The 19,911-nt window shown below is 42.8% G+C and overlaps 2 protein-coding genes across 4 annotated transcripts in view; one reads left to right on the forward strand and one right to left on the reverse strand.

The window, feature by feature from the left end:
* Positions 1–7,683, reverse strand: part of cwf19l1 (CWF19 like cell cycle control factor 1) — a 9,126-nt gene extending 1,443 nt beyond the window's left edge. Inside the window, exons 1-13 of one of the 2 annotated variants that reach the window (XM_020613294.1) lie at positions 7,307–7,683; positions 4,918–5,002; positions 4,621–4,705; positions 4,358–4,459; positions 4,027–4,241; positions 3,802–3,917; positions 3,322–3,406; positions 2,983–3,135; positions 2,414–2,570; positions 2,048–2,127; positions 1,724–1,933; positions 473–592; positions 230–327 (exon numbers count right to left, since the gene is read on the reverse strand). In XM_020613294.1, coding sequence (XP_020468950.1) covers positions 230–327; positions 473–592; positions 1,724–1,933; positions 2,048–2,127; positions 2,414–2,570; positions 2,983–3,135; positions 3,322–3,406; positions 3,802–3,917; positions 4,027–4,241; positions 4,358–4,459; positions 4,621–4,705; positions 4,918–5,002; positions 7,307–7,347 — 1,547 coding nt within the window. In that variant the 5' untranslated portion in view covers positions 7,348–7,683. Of the gene's footprint in view, positions 1–229; positions 328–472; positions 593–1,723; positions 1,934–2,047; positions 2,128–2,413; positions 2,571–2,982; positions 3,136–3,321; positions 3,407–3,801; positions 3,918–4,026; positions 4,242–4,357; positions 4,460–4,620; positions 4,706–4,917; positions 5,003–5,886; positions 6,192–7,306 lie in introns of those variants that run through there. The other variant, XM_020613295.1, reaches the window with a different exon arrangement.
* Positions 6,890–17,562, forward strand: dmtf1 (cyclin D binding myb-like transcription factor 1). Of its 2 annotated transcripts, none has more exons than XM_020613292.1 (17): positions 6,890–6,990; positions 8,074–8,189; positions 8,361–8,456; positions 9,196–9,281; positions 10,756–10,867; positions 11,176–11,252; positions 11,340–11,497; positions 11,580–11,612; positions 11,706–11,815; positions 12,106–12,334; positions 12,414–12,565; positions 13,089–13,277; positions 13,435–13,517; positions 13,732–13,890; positions 14,341–14,550; positions 16,223–16,328; positions 17,054–17,562. In XM_020613292.1, exons 2-17 carry the CDS (start codon positions 8,081–8,083, stop codon positions 17,086–17,088), a joined length of 1,944 nt encoding a protein of 647 aa, XP_020468948.1. In that variant the 5' UTR covers positions 6,890–6,990; positions 8,074–8,080; the 3' UTR covers positions 17,089–17,562. The 2 variants fall into 2 exon arrangements, with proteins under 2 accessions (XP_020468948.1, XP_020468949.1); XM_020613293.1 differs by lacking the exon at positions 6,890–6,990 and adding an exon at positions 7,001–7,213.
* Positions 17,563–19,911: the final 2,349 nt, after the last annotated feature.

The following is a 19,911-nucleotide window of genomic DNA, read 5'->3' on the forward strand; positions in this document are numbered from 1 at the left end:
CCTGTAATTGTGAATACTTATCCTCTACCTCCCCCTGTGTGTTTGTTAAATGATATTAAGGATTGTTTTTTGGATTCATGATAAATTAAAAAAAAACAAATGCATTTCCTTAAATCTTGGGTTTCGTTGGCTGAAGGTCAGTTTTATTGACCTCTAAATCATCAGTTACTGAGGATAAACACTGATGTTTACTGCTAAACACAGGCTGTTTTGTGAGAATGCTGCTCACCTTCCAAACTGCAGAGGAAAATGTTTCTGGATGCGGTAGAAGAGTTTCTCCCCTGAGTCCAGCTCCACATAGAAGTACGGCGTCCCTGGAGGGGCAATCTGAACACACATGCTTAGTGCAGCTTCTGTATCATGTTCAGGAATTCCATAAGAGCGAATATGAGAAGAAAAACAACTGTGCACACTGGCACAGCATGTGCGGCTTTCTGATCCCGGTTTATGAGCTGTGTGTCAACGCACGTACCTGTTTGAGGTCTGTGTGTTGAGGGATCTCCATCAGCTCCATCTGTTGCTCCTGAGCGTGGACCGTGAACGCGTCCTTGATGTCCTCTGTGATGCAGCGGTCCAGCGGCACTGGGACGACCTGAACAACAACAGCAGAGACCAAACCCTGTTGCATCTGAAGCCACCAGGGCGTGAGCAGTAACACAAACTGCCTGCGATCATAAAATGATATCTAGAGCTTCTTTAGATCAATTCCTTCTGTTCTTTATTAAAATAAAGAAACAATACAGAGAGACAACATGATCAATTCCTAGGGGAATTCTAATTAATGATTTTAAACAAATAAGGTATTAACACTTAATATCCTTTGAATTTATAGAAAAGCAGAAAGTTTAGCTTTTTACTCAGATACGCAGGTTTAAGTGTGAAATAAGGCCAATAAATAATTATTACATACAGCTGAGAGGTCAAGTATAGGACAAGGAATTCAGATCGTTTATTTAAATAAAAGAACCAAAACAACAATGTAAAAATACACATAAAGGTCCTGCTTTAAAAATCCTCCTCAAAGTATCTTAGTATTACTGTCTACATGCCCCGGTGACCGATACATTAGTATGTATTTTATCCTCAGGGTTTTTAAATGCATTTTTCCTTAAGCACCACTTTTCTGTTGTAGCAGCTTTACTTTACTGTTGAGTTTATGTGGTAGAACAGCGGCAGCACACACCTGTGCTCTTCTTGTGAACTGTTCTCGAGTCTTTCAAAATCAAAGATTTGAAGCGTTTTTCCATTTTTGAGCCTCAGTGAAGTCAAACCACTTTAAGGAACTTAGAGAAAACGTCATCCAAAAAGATTTGATTACTGTATGCTCATCAAAAAAATGTCTTCTGAATGTAGTATAAAGTAGTAGAAACTGGAAGTATAAGTACCCCAAGATGTACTATAAGTAAATGTGCTTACTTTGCACCACTGCTGTTGATAAGAATATATTCCAACAGGACTGTACCACAAACACCGATTTTCAAATGTAACATAAACATTATCACCTTCAAGGAGGAGGATTTTTGGTAGGACTGTTGGACTAGACTGAGCTAGGTGTTCCTAATAAACTGGCAGTGAGTGTACTTTCAATGCTGAAAGCTACAGTGTGTGACTATAGAGTGTGACAGTGCAGAACCAATGATCCTACAGCGCAGCATGAGTAAACATTTTATACTGTGACTGTAACACAACAACCCGACAATGAGAAGATGTCGTGTGCTTCTACCTGTAGCTGCAGGTGTTGGCTTTTGTAATTTCTCTCAAACAGCACACAGCGCTCTCCTTTGCTCCTGTAGAAGCTCCTCAGGGCCGCCTTGTATTTCTCCATCTCCTCCACCACCTCTGAGCTCAGCTCCACCACGGACTGGTAGTGACCGATGGGGAGGATCAGCACATGGCGAGGAGTCAGCCCGCCTTTGGCCAGAGCCAGGTAGCACTGCACACAAACTCGCCCTGGTCAGCCCGTCACATTGTTACCTGTGCCACTGTGTGCAGAGCTTCCTATCTGATTATACACATAGGTGATATTCAGTAATGCAACCAAACTCACATGTGTTCCGATGCTGAAGACCAGGTGTTTCTCCACCTGAGGACTGGCCAGACAGAACCAGCAGGGACCAGATGGCTGAGCTACAAGAACACAAAATATTACAAAGTATTAAAACACAAGACTACATGCACCATTTGAACCTTTTTGTGGGTGTTCCATCTAGCTATGATCAGCTCCTGTTTGCAGTGTAACCAGTGTTACTGCATCACTGTGACACTGAGGAAACCTTTTAAACATGATGATTCTCAGGCAGGGTTTACTCTGAGGTGGGATTATAGTTTTCTCATGTGGACACCAGCGATAATGATATCCTGTGGAAGTGAGCGATATCACATGTGTCTCGTGTCTCCTACTGTCACTGCTTACGGTGTCTGCGGGGCTGTTTGGGCTGCCCCCGGTGGTGTCCGTCTCCGTCATGCTGCTGCTCTCGTCCTTCTCTGCCTGTCTGTCTCTTCCTGCCGCGGCCCCAAGGACCCCCGCCCTGCTTCGTGCTCAGGTCAAAGAAGAACTGATGGGGCGGCTCCTTAACAGACAACAGGAAGGACAGAGACACTTGATACAGAAGAACACAACCTGCTAGGCTTTAAGCAAGGATGTCTCACATGTGAGCCCTCATGGAACATTCACACGCTACCCAGCGGGACACACAGTGCCCATAAACAGCTGCTGCAGCGGTGGAGTGGTGTACACCATAATGCATTTACAATCTTGTAATATACATTATTCTGAAATGAAGTGATGCCAATTCTTTTATTTTTACTTTTTCCACTGTGGTATCACTACTTCTACTGAAGTCAAACATCTGGGGACTTCCACTGACTTACTTTTATTGTTAATCAAAGAGTCTTTACACTAAAACTGAACTGTTTTTGCAGCAGAACTATGCATGTAATAGTGCTGCATGGCCACATTTTTACACACACAACCCCCCGTACCTCTTCTTCTGTGGTGTTCAGGCCTGTCTTTTGTGTGTCTGTTGTGTCTTTCGTGGAGCGCCTGTAGGGGTTTTCTGTCACATCCTGTGGCTGCTTCACCAGCTCTGATGGGTCCATGACCTTCATGGGGATTATGTTGAAGGCGTACAGGTACTGAGGACAGAGAGCTCAGCATGTGATGGTGTCACTGTATGGCAAGGGGTTTCAAAGGTTCAACTACAAAACCTAACTTCCAGTTGTGTCTAAGGATCCAGCATGACGTATGGGACTCTAATGCCTACATAGCTGGCTTTAATAGCATGTGATCATTTAACCACAGACTGATGTGCGCACACACACCTTCTTCTTGGCTGGGTTGTTGACGGGCGCCAGTGCGATGAAGCGGCTGACGTGCTGAGCGTTTTCCTGGAGAACAACATGATTTCTGAAGATGAGAACAGAAACATGAAAATCACATAACCTACTTTGACAAAGGGTGATTGAGCAAATGTAAACCACTGGTATATGTATCACATAGTAGCGGTGGCAGTTTTTATGCTGTACATAAGCAAACACACTAAACAAATTGAAAATACTCCATTGAAAACTTCAAAGTAAACAAGTATTAACAGCAAAATGTTAAAGTAGTAAAAGTAAAAACAGTTCACACACTGTCGGACAGAAAACCTGCCTGGCAGAGGGTGTTCACAGTCAGTTCACGCACTGCAAAGTATTCTCACTGATGGTGTAGACAGGAAGTTAAAAGATAAAAGAATCTGAGCACTTCTTTGTTAAAACTTCTCAGGTCAACAGAGAGCCGTCCACAGGTGTACACTGTACCTGTAAGGGAGTCTCTCATAGTGAGCGCCCTCTAGTGCAGCAAAGTGGTATCGTGGTCTCAGTTTTTCTGCGAGGCTGGCCACTGAACTGCTCCCACAAAGTTTTGTGTTCACTTCCTGCAGCAGACACACATGAATACAAAAGCAGAGCCTTTAAACTCAAGGCTCGGCCACAAAAATCTCCATTCAGTAGTATTTGTTATTGTGGATTTGAAGTCTTGGTTACGGGGTTGTTTGCGTAGTGCCACACTCCTCGGGGCCACTGTGACGTCAGCAAAATGTCGACCCCTCTGAACTTGGAGCTGCTGGTCAGCGGAGCCACGAGTGCTGACAGATCTTTGGATGTGAAGCAGTGAGCCGGGGCCGGCTCCTGTAGGGCCTCCCGGCCGCTGACGTAGACAATCTGTAGTCCTGACACGCCTGTGAACACCCCTCGACGACCTAAAACACAGACCATCAGTGCCATTTCACTGGATAAGAATTGTTAGCTGTAGCCCTAGAGAGCAGCCACAAGTGAGGGAAACATGGGTGCAGTGAAGGGCCTTGCAAGCTCCTACCCAGATACGTGATGTTCTCAGCCAGCTCGCAGCCGTCAATACTGGGGAAGTTCTTCAGCGTCTCCTGGCTTGCTGCTCCCAGGATGAAAGTGTGGATGGGAGCTGAGCAAGCACAAAAGACACAGAAGACTTTTGTTAAAAAAGAAATCCTTCCACAAAAAAATGGAATACCAGCTTTAGGTTTCTCATTTCCTAAAATGGATTCTGGAAAAGTGTGACCAGTGGAAATCAGTGCAACAGCTGGTTAATCCAGATGTTCATACCTTTCTTTTCTCTAGTTTTGTACTCCTGCCACTCTGCTTCGGCCTCTGGTGTCGTTCCAAAAAACTCTCCAACACACAACAGCAACTGTGGAAAAATGGCTCCAGACATCAACTTAATGACAGTGTAGCAACAGTGGGAAGTACATTTTTACAGCATTTTTACATTGTTGCTTTGGTAGCAAATATCTTTATACTACTGCAGTGTAGCAATTATCAAACTAGTAGGTGTATTTTACCACCTTCAAGCTGACTTACTGTTCAACTACTGTAACAAAAACACAAAACTTTAAATCTCACATCAAACTGTCCAGTCTTCTTCTGGATGGCCTGGACACGACTGAACAGAGCATTCAGTCTGCCTTCAACATCCCCGCACGCCAAGCTGGAGACAGGCGCACATTTTAATATTTCAACACAGAACTATGCCAAGGTTTCAGCCACTTTATATGTTTCACAAAACCATTTGCTATTTTATGTCTTCTGCTTTAGCTAGTCAATAGAAAGGGTTGTATTTTAAGTTTGAAAACACTCCTTTAGTGAAGAAACATCTGTAGAATGTCTAAAGCCCTACACAGTATATTAAACTTATATCATCATACTGAGGCATAAACAATAAGGTAAACAGTAAGTACATATATACTGTAGCTGCTCTAATCATCAAATCATAACACTCCTTTAAGGAAACATTTTAGACTCCAAATATCTCGTAGTTAGTTTCTGTTGGCTGACACTGTGAAAAGAGTAACATCTATCCCAAAGCTCAACCATATTCTCTGCCCAAACACTGCTGCAGTTTCTTACAGCCAGCAATACCTGAGGGGTGCCTTGGTCGTTGGTAAACCCATACAAGCAGATTTTAAAAACACCATTTAGATGCGGCAGGTATAACCAAACCCTGCGCTTTACATTAGTAGCATTTAAAATGTATAAGGCATCCGGTTTGTAACCTCTGTAAACTCTACACCGCAAATTATCGAAATTTTGAATTAGGTCTGGCGAGGGTGGTCGCGTTTCGTATAGATTTATATGGACTCTGGTCACAAATGAAGCAATTTAACTCCCTGAACATTAACCATGTTATAACGGTATCTAGAAACCCCCGTTTGCCCATCATATTCACAAAAAACCTTCATAAATGTGTTTTAGCGTACACCTTGCACACATGATAAAATTCAAAACAAAATCAACTATCACAAAATCAACCACAACAACATTTAAACACACGGAACATTGTTGAAAGCATAAAGTATCTGTAGTTAAACTTACACTCTCAATGGCTGTTCTCCCATGCCTTGGCTAAATTATAGATGTAAGTTTAAAATGTGTGCCTTTGGTTTTTGCAGCTTACAGTTTTTGTCCGTCACCAATAGTCGTCTGTCTGTCACAACAGTGGAACTACTTGTCTAAAAAAAACTCACTTGTTTATCTACAAACGCACTAAGGGATTAATATCAAACACTATTTAAATTTGTTTAGTGTCCGTTTAGATTTTAAATATTAACTACACGTTGAGTAAGTCGATAAAAAAGAAAGAAAACGAGTCAGGGGTTGCTACCAGTTGTTACCCGGACATTATTAAAGTGGGAAGGGTGGTTGCCAGGTTTGATTCTCACAATCAAAGGAAACTGTTTTCAATTTAAGAAAAAAAATTAACATTTTAGGAACATATAAGGTCCACGTAATATCTTTTTTTTTACAGAGCTTTCAACGACATACAAGTCTTCATTAGTGATCGTGAATCAATATTATTTCCAGGGATAATTACACAAAACAATTATATTTATTTTTGATTTCTATTCTAACTTTAAGTCTTAAAATGCAACATAAATTAATTGCAATTATACATAAAATGTGTTTAATGCCCTTTAATTGTTGCACTACACGATTCAGCAAAATACAAATCTAAAAATAAAATGTATATATATTCACGCTGCTACAAACAACATGACCATCTGCTGTACTTTCATTTACCCTTATAGGTGTTTGCATCTCTTTATATAGCATTCTGTGTCTTTATGGTTTCTTTGTCACTCTTTTCTTTAGCTTTATGTCTCTTTCATGTCGTTTTACTTTTCTTTGCAGCACACTGACCCCTTGAATCCCAATGCATTATTTATTTTCATAAAATGTAGGTCGCAATGTAAAAAGAACGACAAGCGAACATGTGAAATGAATAATCTCATATTAAATCAAGAGTAAATATAACCATTTTAGATTTTACAGACACACACTACGTATAACATAATCCTTGAGTTTACGGATAATTTCCATATCTGGCAACCCAACGACTGGCCCTCGGATGGCCGAGCCTCCATCCTGGCACTTACCTTCATCCTGGTAACTCACAAGTCCCCGGACCAAAAACAGGAAGTAAGTATCCAAATCAAAAGTAAAATTCACTTTCTGTTTGGTAGTGGTACCCGGGGGAATGCGCAGAGAAATTTTAGCGTGGGAAAAATCACCACAAAAACAGAATAAAGCGCCAGAAATAGTCAAACCAGTACGGACGCCATAAGCTTCGCCTTGTCGACTAACATGGCGGCGGAGATTTTTCGTCTTTCATTCAACTTGGCTAGCTTGCTGGACGCTAACGGTTAGCATTGTGTAGGGGTTCGCAGATGGCCGGACGCTGTCTTCTGGAAGCATTCTTTTACATAACTACACTGCTGCTGATGTGTTTTCATACCTGTGTATTTTAATGTTGGTGTAACTAAACATAAACCACATCCATCTTTGCGCTGAATCCCCGTGTTTTCGCTACTGTTCCGAATATTCTGGTTGATTGCCAAATAATAAGCACAGTCATAGTTTTTAACTCAAGTAGAACCTTTTAAAAGCGGCCCAGCGTGCAATTTGCCATACATGCTGTTCAAAAAGCACATCACATTTAGGTCAATTATAGCCAAACTACTGGCTGGTTGCACTGAAATCAGTAGATGGCGGTAGCGAGCAGTTCAAGCTCGATAAAACAGTTGTGTGCTAAAGTTTGACCAAATTGCATATTTTGTTTATTTCTTTTAAGCCAATAGATATAAAGACAACCCCTGCAGCAAACGGACATGTCTTCAAATGTTAATCTGCTGTCATTTTTTACTTTATGAACTACAATTAACAAAAATTGTGGCATGTGCAGAGGTTTGGGCACCCTAGTAAGGCGGTACATAATTACACTATTTGACAGCTATCACAGTTTGCTAACAGTTTTTAGAGATTTTCTTGATGTATGGGTTGCCACCCACTCTTCCTGCAAATCACATTAAATTCTGAGATATTTTATGGTGTTTTGCACACACAATATGTTTTAAGATCTGTAACCGTAATCCAGCCTTGGTGGTGAGAATTAAATATGCTTGCCTTCCTCATATTTATGACCTGTGTTTGCTGTGAGGTCTGCATTGATAACACTAAGCTGTAGCTGTGCATTAGCAGTGAATGTATTTAACTTATCACCAGGTACAGGATGAGTTCAACAGCAGAGGAAGAGGAGGCTGCACCGTTAGAGACAGTCAAGTCTGTCACACTTACTCAGAACAGTGATGGAAGCATCATACTGCACTGTCCTCCCAATGGTGGGTTTGGCCTGTTTTACATCTTTATCTTTTCTGGTTTCCTCTCATCATCTCAGAGCTTTCATAGACATGGATTACAGTGTTTACTATTGAGCCTACTTGCAGCCCCATTGTAAGTAAAAAGCTGACTGCAGGTGTGATAATAAAGAGCTCTTGCTGTGTGTGGGTTAGATGAGGAGTCGGAGCCACTTCAGAAGAAACTGCGTCTCTCTACAGAGGAACAGGAAGACTCGGGCACACCTCAATTTTCTGTGGTCACCTTACCGAGTGAGACACACACGTTTTTGAATTTATATCACTGGTACACCTTCAGTGTTATAAGCTTCAACTAAACCAAACGCTCAGATAATCCCTCATTTCAAAAATGTCCTCTCAAACTCAATTTCTAAGTGAGATAATTTCTTCTTCTTCTTCTTTCGGCTGTTCCCGTTAGGGGTTGCCACAGCGAATCATCTGTTTCCACCTAACTCTATCCACAACGTCCTCTACTCTCGCCCCAATTAACTTCATGTCCTCTTTTAGCACACTAAGTGAGATAGTTTGTAGATTTGAAATTAAGCCTGACTTGTTCTGCGTATGTATTCAGATCAGATCAGTGTTATCAACATGTTTATCAACCCAGATCTTTTTGCTTCTGGATTTTGGTAAATGTTAAGAAACTGTATTAAGAGAAGATCACTGGGAGCCAAATCTGAGTGTTTCTAGGGAAATCTAAACAGTTTTCACACAAGTTTTTGGGGGCATTTTTGTACTTTGTACACATCTACTAGACCTGCGGGTAATGTATTTGCTTTTAATGCTTCTTGTTTAAATTCTGATCTGTAAATCAAAGCTGCTGAATATCCAGTTGTATAGATAAAGTTTTAGGCATCTGAAATTATTTTTTATAGGGCTGAGGCCACATTTATTTTTTTTTATAATTATAAATAAAGCCTACAAATGAATAGACCTTTTTTATATATAGGTAAAAATGTACAAGATATTCTGAGCGTTTCTTCTGCTTTAGTGGTGGAGAATGAAAAGGGCATCGAGGTGATGATGACGGCCACAGCCGATGGTGATCTCTCTGAGCACGGTGCTGCTCAGATTCAGGTACAGATAGCTGGAGGGCGTATAACGATCAGAATGGAAAATACTCATGCTTTCTGTCCTGTATCACTGTTGTGGCTGAGCAACTCACAACCTCAGAAATATATAAAACCCCATTTTCTCATTTTTCTGCACTGTCTTTGTGTGATTACTGACCAGTCTGAGTTGCTACTGTGTTTCTATCATGTGATGCAGTGACCAAACAGTCCCCATGGCTGCTCATTTCCCTCATTTCCAGCCATTTAATGTTTAATCTTGGGTACCTCTACATTAGCTCGGCACCCCTCATAACTTCAAATAGTCTGTAATTACTTCAGAATAATAAAACCAGAGAGCCTCTTTCTAAAAAGAATAGTTAGTGTATGCGTACACCTTCTGTTGCTGGTCAGGAAGATACGAAAAGGCATAAACAAAAAAAACAAAAACAAATAAGCTACGCTTTTGGCAATGACAGTACCTCAAATCCTACCTGACATGTTCGAGCCAAATATGAAAGTGGACAGCACAACGAACCATGACAACAATCAATATGAATGTCTCCTCCATAGATAGGTAAACAATGGTACATGTACCGATGAACAGAGATGTGTAACACTATAAACAAAGTGGATAATTGATAAACCCTATGTTTTAACTGTCATAATGCAGATGTAGTAACTTCTCCAGCCTTACAACAATTCTAACGTTACAGAAACAAGGCATTAACAGACACACAGCCTGTTTTTTAAACTTAGCATTAAGTCCCACCGAGTAGTGGAAACCGCTCTATTTCAAGTAGCTCCATGGTCGGTAAATCCAACCGGTGGTCATTGTGTCTTCCTCCCACGACCACATACAGTCCCAAAGTAGTGAAACTAATTCCAACAGGTAGTGTAGCACTGACAATAACATGATGGGTTGTTAATCCACTGGTTAACCAGCAACATATCACATGTGGCAGACACACTGGCCTGAAGCAGTCAGAACAAACAGGCGCTGTGCTCTGGGGGAATCCAGCGTTGATCAGCTGATCATTCACCGCCCGCGGGGGCTTCGCTGGCCAGTTGCTTGTAGGTTAGACCTGGTCAGGTAAAACAGCAAGGCCCTGTACAGAAATGCTCCCGGACATGCAGTAACCTCAGGCCCTGGTTTTTCTCCACATCCTCTGGTCACAGAGCAGCAGCAGGAGGGAGAATATCTACAAAACCAGTCGAAAGTATCAGCTTTTACAGTGTCATCGGTGGATGTCAGGCAAGCTCACATGAACATGCAATGGCCTGGAGATTATGACCATTCAAGGAAATCCTTAAATTATCATGTAATACTTTATTTTGTTAGGAAGAAAAAGTCTCATGAGTGAAAAGCTCCATGGGCTCTTTAATGGATTGATTGTTTCAGAACTGGTTGTAGTTTATGTTAATTACAGCCTCGATTTTTCCCAAAGGTTCATTTTTGACAGATTTGTGTCTGTGGTCTCACAAATGCCTTGTGTGTGTAGATTCTTCAGGAGGATGAGGACTCTCTCTCAGCCAATCAGAAGACAGATGTGTCACCTGTCAGTCAGGCCTGGTTCACTACAAAAGAAGACAAAGACACACTGGCTAACAAAGGTACACACAAGGGCATCCAGTGTTGTCCACTGGGGGCGTGGGAGGACATGTCCCCCTCATGTCCTCACTTCTCATTTTATTACTAAACATTATTATTCTGTTCAGCTGCCATGTTCCAGATGAAAGAGAAATGGAGGTGATAAAAATCTAAGTTCATGTTAGTTGCCTTCACTTTTCACTGTGCACTTAGACAATCAGGTGAACTAGCAGCACTGAGTGGTGCAGGGGGGTTTTCACCTCTCGTCCCCTGTTTTACTAGCTGTAACCCAACCCTCTAAGTGTTTTATTCAACATTTCTCCCACTTCAGGTCATAGGTGGAAGCAGGGCATGTGGTCTAAAGAGGAGATTGACATTCTGATGAGCAACATCGATCAATATGTAAAGGTATGTCACCATCTGTCTGAAGACTAGTTCTCTTTAGCATGTTGTACATATTTAGTATATTTGCTTCTCTATGTGCGTCTGTTTCAGGGCCGAGGCATCGAAGACCCAGCAGAGATCATTTTTGAGATGTCCAAAGAGGAGAGGAAGGATTTCTACCGCTCTGTGGCCTTGGGGTTAAACAGGCCGCTGTTCGCTGTCTACAGACGCGTTCTACGAATGTACGACAACCGCAACCACGTCGGCAAGTGAGTGTACGAAGGAAAAGATGATGGAAAACACATTCAGACTTTGTTTATTCTGTTTGTAATTTGTTCCTTTTCCCTGAAGATACACTCCTGATGAGATAGACAAGCTCAAAGCGTGAGTATCTCTTTTAATGTAAAAAAAAAAATCGCATCTAAGATTTTATTATTATACACTAGTGTATTGTTTACATCTGATATGTGTGTTCAGGTTGCGGGAGAAGCACGGGAATGACTGGGCGACTATTGGAGCAGCTCTGGGTCGCAGCGCCTCTTCTGTCAAAGACCGCTGCCGACTGATGAAGGACACGTGCAACACAGGTGCTGACCAGTGTGTGTGTGTGTGTGTGTGTGTGTGTGTGTGTGTGTGTGTGTGTGTGTCAACAACTTCCTCCTGCCTCCAGGCTAAGCTAAACATGTTATTAGTCTGTTCATCAAGAAGGGCTCCCAAAACATCAGACTGTTCCTTTAACTGTGCAGTAGAAATCATCAAACTGTCCAGAGCCCATCCTAAACACCTCAGACATTTTACTGGACCGTATCAGCAACATAAAGAAGATTGAAATGTACTCTACTCAGCTCTGCTGGGTTTGTTCACCTCCTCCATACAGGTAAATGGAGTGAAGAGGAGGAGAGACGTCTCGCTGAGGTTGTCTATGAAATGGCAGGTGTGTCACCGGGGTCAGCGGTCACAGGAGGTGTCTCCTGGGCGTCTGTCGCCGATCAGGTTCGGACGCGCTCAGAGAAACAGTGTCGGTCAAAATGGTTAAACTACCTGAACTGGAAGCACAGTGGAGGAACAGAGTGGATGAAGGAGGACGACCTGAATCTCATACGCAGGTAATGGGCTGTGTGCGCACATGTGTGTGCGCGCTATCAAAATTCCACTTCTACATGAATCTGTAACAATGTGTTTCAGGATATCGGAGCTTGAAGCAGAGGATGAGAATGGAATCAAGTGGGAGGATCTTGCAGGAGGGTGGAGCAGCGTCCGGTCGCCTCAGTGGCTGCGGTCGAAGTGGTGGAGCATCAAGAGACAAGTAGCCAATCACAAAGAGATCCCCTTCAGTGGTACACACACACACATTATTGTCTACATTTTCTCCTTGGCCTTTGATAAACCTGACCAAAGCATTAAATCTAAGGGTGCTAACAGAAATATGTCTCAGAGATCCTTTTTCTTGAAACGGCTGTAATGGATATTTTTACACCGACTGTGAAAACAATAATGAACCTACAGAGAAAGAGTAGATGACTCTGCGGATCCTCTTGGCTGTAGAGCTTTATAGCGAGTTTCAGCTCTTAGTGTCTTCAGCGTTTAGTGTCCAGACCGCTCTTACAGCTGGACGCAGCTGTTTCCAAAAGCCACTGTCCACGACCTGCTCAGGAGCAAACAGCAGACAGACCCAGTCAGAGACCAGCTGCTGAACATAGTGAAGCGTTTAGCAGCTGCAGAGCCAGAAGTTTCCCTCCGGAGGTGGTGGAGACCAAACACAGAGCTAACAGAGCTCGTTGTAAATGTTTCATTTACCTTATATGCAACTGTCTTTATACAGTTGGTTTATTTAGTTGGTGTGTGCATGTGTGCCCCCAGTCCTCCTGAAGGGCCTCCAGGAGCTGATGTCCTCACAGGCAGCATCAGGACCAGGCAACCCCTCCTCCTCCTCCTCCTCGCTCCAGATTCGACTCACCCGACTGGAGGAGAGCAGCATCAGCCCCGCCCCCGGCTCTGTGGCCGCACTGCAGATTCCCGTACAGATCCCGCTGCAGATCACACACCTGGGTGAGACTCCCTGTAGCATCTGTGCGTTCTCTTTTCTAGCTTTCAAGTCTTTTCATGTGTTCTGGGTCCAATTACACTACAGGTGTTTTTTGTACATCTGGCACTGAGCTGTGGCCAGTGAGTCCTGACAGTGGATCTCTTTGTGTTTCTCTGTAAGCCTCGGATTCAGCCGCAGTAGGCAGTGACAGTGAGACCATCTCTCTGAACACAGGAGCCCTGCAGACCTTTGAGATCCTGCCTGTAAGATTAGCTTCAAAGTGCAGTCACACTGTGTTAAACCTGATGTTAGCTGGAGTTTTGCAGCTGTATTTAGTGTTTATGAATTTGACAAGACTTTCCACCTTGTGAAGTCTTGATGATCAAGGCTTTGCAGTTTCAGCTTATTGTTATTAATTTAGTCTTAATAATAATGATATTTATGTGTTAGTAACTTTGCGCCTCTTTTGTTTTTCAGTCCTTCCACCTGCAGCCCACCGGCACCCCGGGGACCTACTATCTCCAGACAACATCCAGTCAGGGCCTGCCGTTGAGTTTAGCCAATAACAGCACAGTCACGCTGACGACCAGCTCCTCTCCCGCGTCACACGAACACATCATCCTTCACAGCCTGTCGGTGAGTTTGAGATGTTTCTGCCTTTTGTTGTTTCTTGTCACCTTTGATTAGGTGCCGTGTTTTCAGCCATGTGCTATTTGTATGTAGGTAACACACAGTATCTGCAGCTCTTTAGTTTTAAAAATGACTGAACGGTCCTCTTTGCGGTCCCTCCGAGTCTCTTTGCAGTCTTTAGTGGTATATTTGAGTATACCATCTGTAGGCAGAGACCAGCCAGTCCTTCTGGTTGGCTTGAGTCTCTGGGGGATAGTTTTGCCTGTCCTTATAGTCTTTTAACTGAGCTCTAAAATATTGACTTTCACTTTATACAGGGGCCTGTAAAGTCTGTTTGTGTGTTCATACGAGGTTGCATTATTTGATGGCTTAGGTTACTAAAGGTTCTAATTACACACACACACACAAAGTAGTGGCATATAAATTTGTGTGACACTTGTGTTTTTCCTTCCTCAGGCTGATGGCCTCTGCTCCAGCGATGGTGTCATCATTCAAACGGTGACCTCTGACCCCACCTCCTCTGACCCCCTTGGCCAATTACAGCTGGTTGTGGAGACAGAGGGGCGGAGCCAGGATGACCGCCTCGATGCAGCAAGTCTCCTGGAGGGGTCCGAGAGCGTTGTCATGGAAACGCAGGAGCCAATGACAGATGATTTCACTGACAAGGTAAAAACACTGACCATGGTCCTTTGGTTTTATTTCTGTCTTTGCAAACTTTGATCCAAATTATTAATATTGAACGTTTGAGTCATAATCTGTTACTTACATGCTCCTGTATAATAGCTGCACAATACATGTGCTTTAAATTTGAAAGCCTCTGCAGTCCCGGCATTCTCTGGATTGCTTTATTTTATACACAGTAGACTGCTGACTTATCACAGATGACTTATTAGTGATGATTAAACTGATTCTTTTTGCTTTGGCTGTTAACATGGAGTTTCTTTTACTGGATAACCAGTGCACCTTCTTCCTCCTTTTTTGCCTTGTCGATGTTTATTTGTACCTAATAAAGTGGAGAGTGAGTGTATAATGACATTAACAGTTTGTCCCCAGTAACCCTACAAACAAAGTCTGATTACAGATTGTTTAACTGTGTTTGTGGAGGAAAGTAAGTATATTTACTTTTTAATTTGAGGGCACTTTAATGTTACTTGTGTTTCTGTTTTCAGCTACTTCATACTTCTACATTTCAGAGGGTTGGGTTCCTAGGGATGAAATGAGTATTATTAGTTAGTAGTATTAAAAGTAGGTACTGTAGGTCCACTTCGAGCAGCTGCAACAGCTAAATGTTGCCTGAGAAAAGATGTGTAATAACAATAACAAGTATATTCTCATGTAGTGGTCACAAGGGACATTCTTTTTTTTTTTTTTTATTGTAACACAAAATAGCATGTTAACAAAACAAGGCAGGACAGGGCAACAGACACAAGACAGGGTTTTACATTGGTGGTGTGTGTGAGTCTGTGAAGTGCATGTCATATGCAGTCAACAAAACAAAAAATAAAATAGCATTTGAAAAAGGAGGGTGGAGAGGAAAAACATGATAAATGGGGCATGAGGTGGCGCTGAGGGGGGTTTGAACCAACAAATAAGTAATAAAGACAGGGAGTGTGTAGATGATATTTCTGCTCCGAATCCCAAGCACTGCAACAAGACGAGGTCACCACCGACAGACACTGACAGACGAGGATAATAATGACAAAAATGCTACTAATAAAAGCAGATTATTGTGTCTTTAGGAGTCTGTGTGAATGTGCGTAGCCTCACCCCCGGGTGTTTGGTTCAAGTTCAGATGAGTTAAAAGTGGTTTCCAGGTGTCATTAAAAGCTGATGTAGTGTTCTGTGGTTAGCGTTGTTGCCTCACAGCAGGAAGGTTCCGGGTTTGAGCCCTGGTTGATCCGGGGCCTTCCTGTGTGGAGTCTGCATGTTCTCCCTGCATGGATTCTCTCCGGCTTCCTCCCACAGTCCAAAGACATGCGGCTTAGGTTTACTGGTGACTCTACATTGCCCGTAGGGGTGAGTGTGGGTGTGTGCGGTTGTTTGTCTACATGTCAGCCCTGTGACAGACTGGTGACCTGTACAGGGTTGAACCCTGCCTCTCGCCCAATGTTAGCTGGGGTTGGCTCCAACCCCGTGTGTCCCTATTCAGGCAGTATAGATAGTTGATGGTATTCTCTCTAATGTGATACATTCTGATAGGTTGGTCCAGTGATACCTTTGTTTTCCAGTTGTGAAAGACATTCTTACTGATACTTTAGCTACACTTAACTAATAATAGTTTTGTACGTTTATGTTGTATTGGTACCCTTACTGATGTAAATACATATTTGTGTGTCAGGGGCTGAGTTCCTCCTCCTCTGAGGGTCCAGCGGTGCATCCTGGGATACCATCTGGCAGTGCCGTGTTGATTGTGTCTCCTCCCAACATTAGCAGCACACTGACAGGTAACACAGACAGAGGTCTGTAGGTGAGGACAGGGCTCCTGTGGCTCTCTGGTGCAGTGTTTAGCTCTTAGGGTATTCAGGTATTTGACACTAGACTGCAAACAGATGCAGGGGGGCAAGTGAGGGCATGACAAGCAACAAAGGAATCAAACCATGCACTTTGCAGTGTTGTGGCGTGCACTGTAACATTTATTTATAAAACTATGGGTAATTCTCTTTGCAGAAGGGTTAAATTAACATCCGACCTTTTTTGGCAGTGTGAATTCTATCGACGTCAATATGATACTGGATTTTCGGTATCTGTACTTTTTGTTTGATACCTTAGTTTGGAGAACGTGTTTTAACTCTTTCATTTCAATTAACGCAGCTGTAATCCACATAAGAACAATAATGACAAACGATGTAAAAACAAAGAGGTCGTGAAAGTTGTCGTTGGAAGTGATGAACCTCTGGGGAGTGAATGGTTAATGTTAGCAGTGGTACAGTCTCTGGCCTCCAGGATTACAGACACAAACAGAAACACAGTGCTACTCGGCACAGCGTCACCTAAACTGTCAGAGACCATGCAACTTATGGATAAAGACAACTTCATGATTTGTTCACTTGTGGTAAGAATCTGATCAAGCATGGGCTTACTTTCTAAGAGAAGCCATAACTCAAATCCGCCAATAAATGTTAAAATTTACAGTTAAAACCTGGATATCGTTCTCTGTCTGTGCTCTCAGATCCAATCTTGGAGAACCAGGAAGGCTCTGACTGAGCTGGGCTCAGCAGATGGTGGTTAAGGAGCCTGTTGACCTGGCACCTGTCTGCTTCTGGAACTGTGAGTTAAAGTCCCAGACCTGTCTCCTGTTTAAACCAGGATGTGAACATCTTTCAGACACACTGGTGTGGTCGTACATGGAATGGAACTTTTGAACCTGTGTGAAGCTTCGTGTGTTCAAAGCGTCACACTGAACCCCTGGACAAAATGTGAATGAAGCGCTGCGCTTACCTGGCCGTCAGCGGGTGTCCTCACAGCCTCGCAGTGCCAAAGAGACCCTAAAGGCTGTGATGGATGCAAGTCTGCACACTGATCAGGCCTGAATGTGAACTGATCTGCAACCCTTAAATACATGTTTATACATACATATATTTATGTAAACATGAAGAGGAAATTCTTAGTAGAAACTGAGTGATTAATAAATCCACTCTGGTGTAAGGAGCTTGAATTTTAAACGGTCTCTGCGTGATTACTTTTTCTTCTACTTTTTGCTTTTTAATGAACTCGTGGGGACATCAGACTTTTGCGCAAAAGCGGATTAAGTCAAAAATGATTTTAAACTGATCTGATCTTACTCTGTCAGGTGGAAACATTTGGTTACCAGGATGACAACAGAAATAAAAAAATAATAAGCCATCAGGAAAGTGAGACTGTAAAAGCTCAAGAGTTGAGATTTGTCACCGTGAAGCCAGTTTTAGTTCTGGTTTAAAAGTAAAAAGCTGCATCCTATTTATTAGCTCCTCATACACTTTGCATATCAAATACTGCTGTATGATAACTGTCAGATAATGTAGTGGAGTACACAGTATTTCTCTCAGATCTGTAGTGTAGTACGCAGCAGCAGAAAATGAAAATACTCAAGTACCTAAACACTATACCTAGGGTCAGTACTTGAGTAAATGTGGTTAGTTACAGCCCCCCCACTGGCTATGGGAAGGCCTTTAAACGTTTGCTGAGAAAATGAAGAGGCAGTCAGGGTACACAATTATTTATTCTGTAAAATATTAAATAAAAAAAGAGACACAGCTTTGACAATCCTAAAGTTGCGGCGAGGTTGGCTTGTGCCATGCACTGATCTCTGGTCAGTTGTTTGCTCGGTTTACCACAGAGCTTCACTGCAGATCAAGATGGCGGTTTGCCTGCCATCTTGGGCTTGTCATGACAGCTGTAGGCAGAAACAACACAACACCAGGCTTTTTAAAATCTTAATTTTGGTCAGCCCAGTTTTCTTTGAGCAGCTTGAACTCCTCTGGATAAGGGAAGAGAGACCGAGTCTGACTTAGTGAGGAGGGACTGATTTTAACTTTGTCCTTTTGTCCAGATGAACCAAACTTTAGTGAAAACCCCTAACCCACGTGAGACATCAACCCTCTGTACGTTTCTCTGTGATTTGGTCGCCTAAGTCGGCTTTATCCTGTATACACTGTGCAGATGCTGGCACTTCTTTGTTACTCAACTAGTGGCGTCACAGTTTGTGTGAGCATTGAGTGACACCACGAATGTCTCTCAGGGTTTTTAAAGCCCTCCCTCCTCTGTGCCACGGTCAGCACCACCCACACCCCCATCCCTTGTTCAAGCATTATTCCAAGTTAGTGCTTGTGCTAAACCGTAGTCACACCATGGTTTCTTTTATTGTATTATACATTTGTAAATATTCAAGTGGAATGAGTGGAAGTATCTGTGCTAATATTGGATTTGATTTTGATGTACCTGTCTGCAGTGGTGCAACAGTTTACTGAGAGTCTGCTCTCTAAGCAGGAATTACAAGAGAGAGGTGGACATACCAGTTTGACCACTCAGCTGCTTGTAATTACAATTTAAAGGATACAAATGCAACATTTCCAGCTTCATGAAGCTGCTAGTGAAGCTGCTGAGTGCTGTTTCCTACACAGACTTTAGAGGAACACTATGTGACCAAATCACAGAGTGACGTACAGGCCACACTGACGTGGGTGCGTTCTGAGTCACCTTCCCCAAAGCAGCTACGATGTTCCAAACCGTGACGACATACAATAAACATTTTTACAAATGTAATTCCCACTGCATTTTAAAATGGCAGTTTTGTGCGAGCGACACAGAGAAGCTCAGATTTGTGAGAGCGGGATTAACAGTGCAAACATCGGATGGCAGACAAATCGACATGATGTGGAAACCTCAACATAAGCAGCTTCAGTGCAAAGCCATGTGAAAAGCTACCCATTCATTGGTGCTACAGCTGGCCCGAGTGTGTGCATGCGCGCACGTGTGGCTTAGGAAAAGTGTAATTCAGCTACATTTAGTGCAAAAATTGGTAGTGGCTGAGACTTCATTTGGAAAATTAATTAAATCCAACCAAGATAATCAGATAAATTGAAGAAGCAGAGAGAAAAAGAAAATAAACAGTTGCATATATTTGTCACAGAACCCTGATGCCACCTGTGCTGTTGCTGTGCTAGCTAGCTACAGTTCTGCAGGGAACAGGAGGGTCCACCACCCTCCTCCTGCTTCCTTTGGTGTGTTTACATGCGCATAACTTTGATTGGGGTTCAAGTAAAAAGCCTCCCTGTTAAAATCTGAGCAGTTAAAACCAGCAGTTGTCGCTGATTAATGACAACAACAGGTTAAGGTTGCAAGAGCAAAGTCCTTCATTGGTCTAGTCTGAGGTATGACATGGTCTCATGATGTTTCCTGCCATTACGAGTCCCCCTGAATGCACCACTACTGACAAGCCGGCAGCAGATTTTAGGATACACTGGCTGTGTCTGCAAAAGCTGGAGGAAAGGCATTTTAACTAATAATACAGCCACAGCTACATCCTGTTTGTATGAACTGGCTGCTCCC

Source organism: Monopterus albus, unplaced genomic scaffold (assembly GCF_001952655.1).
Source record: "Monopterus albus unplaced genomic scaffold, M_albus_1.0 scaffold132.1, whole genome shotgun sequence".
Classification (NCBI taxonomy): domain Eukaryota; kingdom Metazoa; phylum Chordata; class Actinopteri; order Synbranchiformes; family Synbranchidae; genus Monopterus; species Monopterus albus.

What these genes read in the sequence shown, in the direction of transcription:
- dmtf1 (XM_020613292.1), top strand. Translation starts at nt 8,081, where the DNA reads ATGAGTTCAACAGCAGAGGAAGAGGAGGCTGCACCGTTAGAGACAGTC. An exon ending in GCTGCAGATCACACACCTGG is followed by an intron (nt 13,278 to 13,434) that starts GTGAGACTCCCT and finishes TTTCTCTGTAAG; the next exon opens with CCTCGGATTCAGCCGCAGTA. An exon ending in CAGATGATTTCACTGACAAG is followed by an intron (nt 14,551 to 16,222) that starts GTAAAAACACTG and finishes TTTGTGTGTCAG; the next exon opens with GGGCTGAGTTCCTCCTCCTC.